The 2,637-nt window shown below is 52.4% G+C and overlaps 1 protein-coding gene across 5 annotated transcripts in view; it reads left to right on the forward strand.

Annotated features, from left to right (window-relative positions):
* The window catches only part of LOC102372651 (sodium- and chloride-dependent GABA transporter 2), a 50,030-nt gene extending 47,634 nt beyond the window's left edge, over positions 1–2,396 (forward strand). For 3 of the 5 annotated variants that reach the window (XM_025209049.1, XM_025209050.1, XM_025209048.1), the window contains 3 exons: positions 71–241; positions 972–1,099; positions 1,941–2,396. In XM_025209049.1, coding sequence (XP_025064834.1) covers positions 71–241; positions 972–1,099; positions 1,941–1,956 — 315 coding nt within the window. In that variant the 3' untranslated portion in view covers positions 1,957–2,396. Of the gene's footprint in view, positions 1–70; positions 242–971; positions 1,100–1,940 lie in introns of those variants that run through there. The other 2 variants (XM_006027745.3, XR_003095041.1) reach the window with 2 other exon arrangements.
* The last annotated feature ends 241 nt before the right edge of the window (positions 2,397–2,637 follow it).

Below are 2,637 nucleotides of genomic sequence, written 5' to 3' on the forward strand. Positions count from 1 at the left end.
GGGAGACCATTTTAGTTAGCTAGATTGCTTTCCTCTCCTCCTCTTTTCTTGGCCTCTTTCACCCCAACAGGCAACCTTCCTGTTCTCTTTAATTAAATACACACCACTGACTTACAACAAGAAGTATGTATACCCCTGGTGGGGAGATACACTGGGCTGGCTGCTGGCCCTCTCATCCATGGTGTGCATCCCTCTTTGGATCCTCTACAAGCTCTCCACAATCAAGGGCTCCCTGAGAAAGGTAAGGCTGCTGCTCCTGGGTCTGGATACAGGCTGGATTGGGGCTGGGAGGGACTTGAAAAGCTGCTGGTGTAATGGAATGATTGCCTCACAAAGCAGCCTTGGTGTGGTATTAATAGTATCTTGAATTAATTTACTGAGGCTTAGTCTCTTACTCTGAAAAATGAGCGGCATCATTGAATTCAGGCTGGCTGGAGGGCTGTTCAGAGCTGTCTCGCATCCTGTGCCTCTTAGTATTGACTCATCTCTTCAACTGCTGCCAGTACACAGCTCTGTGGAAGGCGGACAGGTCCACATTATTGGGTGGGAGGGACATCTGGCATATGGACACCACGGAGCGCAGGACTGGCTAGGCCATGCAGTGGGACCTCTAGGCTGCGCTTGTGCTGTAACAGAGGGCAGCAGTGCCACCATTGGAAGCTTGAAGCCACCTTTGCATGCATTTTTGCAGTATTTGGGGGCACTGAGGTACCTGCTCAGTCTCTAGTACCTCTAGTACAAGCTAGAGCTTTCTGTCCAGTAGTTATGTTGTGGTTCTCATGGCCCAGTGTGGGAAGCAGAGGCCTGCTAAAGCACAGCATGCTTGGACCATGCTGTGAGGTCCCTCACTCCTTCAATGAGGCTCCCCAGGGCTGCAGAGGAGCATTAGTAGAAAGCATTCATGTTGGCTATGCTGGAACCATGAGCACTGGGAAATTCCTGAGTTTTTCACAAGACTTCCTGCACCCCAGAGCAGTGCATGGGGATGGATTGGAACAGAGGACTGGCTTGGAGTCCCTGTGGTTTGCATATCCAGACAGAGGCAGCTCTGCTTTCTGCAAGCCTTCCATTGGCAAACTCCTGCTGAGGTCAGTGGAAGGTGAGTTATTGCCTGTATGCCAGTGCTATGTGTGGCTCTGGGATTCCTGCAGCCTTGACCACCAGAGGGATAAGTGTGAGTGCTGCTGCTTGGAAGAGGTGTAGGGGATGATTGGTCTCATGGTCGCCTGTTGGTACTGTGCAGAGGATGGATCCCTTGTAAAAACAGGGTTTGATGCTTTGCCACTTGCCTGTATTTTGGCTGTTCAAAGTCCTGGTCAGGAGCAGGGAAAGGAGCCTTTCTCACTCCGTACCCAGAACTCACACAAGCGCAGCTGAGGGCGATCTCCAGAGGGTTCCAACGTTGAGGTTGGCTCCAGCTCTTGTTTAAATTACTGTGTGTAGGTGTGCTGGGCAGGGTAACTCTAGAGCAGGGCTGCCCAACTTTCAACTTATGGGCTGCAGCTGGCTCCCAAGGTTTTAACTTGTGGCTCCTGGTTCAGGTGCTGCTTCTGCTGGAGCTGGTCAGGTGACCTGGGGGACCCAGTGCCACGTGGTGCTGGGTGTGGGGACTTTGGCATGGTGCAGTGGGGAGAGGGAGCTCTCAGCACTGTGTGGTGTGGTGTGCAGTCAATGTGGCATGTGGCCAGGGGGCTGCAGCCCTGGGCAATTCACAAGTTAGACAGTCCTGGTCTAGAACATCCTTGGCAGTTAAAGACAGAAGTTCTACAAGGGAGGCTTGAGGTGTCATGAGTTATTCAGATCCCAGGTTGATTTTTTCCTATGACTACAAAGCTCCTCCTTGCCCCACTGCTGTGTGCTGTCCTTGCTAGAAGCAGGCTGGTGGGGTGGGCAGGATCCTTTCCTGCAGGTCAGTTGACTGTCTGATTTTTGCCTTGCAGAGGTTTCGCCAGTTAATATGCCCAGCTGCGGACCTGTCTTCCAGGTTGGGTGTGGGGCAGCCCCCTCCATCCACCAGAGCTGGTCTCTTAATGCTGACAGAGCTTGGTTCTAACTGCTAGGGCCAGCACAGCCCTGTGGATTGTTGTGTGCACCCCTTTCACCTGTCTGATAACCCAACGATTCTCCTCTTGCCAAGGGGAGAGGGACTTGTGAGCCAATCTCCCTTTCCTGGAAGATTTGATGTGCTCAGCAGGGGCTGCCATGGAACGGTCACCAGGGACACTGTGGAGCGAATGATGCACCTTAATTCCTTCCCTGGAGAACGCGTCCCAAAGCCAATTCAAGCCAGGACTGAGCCCTGGAGTGGAGATGGTCGGAGTCTTATACAGGGGCGTTTTTTCCCATGTGGACTTTGGGGACTTCTCCATTCATTCCATTAAACACTTGTTCTTTCTACTCCAGAGTGGCTCTGACTCCATTTTGTCCGTTGCATTCTCTTTACAGGGGACTACCTCCCCGCTCAAGGAGTCCTTGTCACTTAGAGGCTGGTGCTTTTGCCCAGAGCTGCCCTGGGTTTGTTTGGCTAGTGCAACCTCTGTAGGCAGAAGCACTGGTCATTTTGATGGCCAAGAGAGCCTTGGCAATGAGGGGAGTTGCTAGTGTTATTACCCTTTTGCTCCCTTCACTCCCCTCCCA

This window comes from Alligator sinensis, unplaced genomic scaffold, assembly GCF_000455745.1.
Source record: "Alligator sinensis unplaced genomic scaffold, ASM45574v1 scaffold659_1, whole genome shotgun sequence".
NCBI classification, from domain to species: Eukaryota; Metazoa; Chordata; order Crocodylia; family Alligatoridae; genus Alligator; species Alligator sinensis.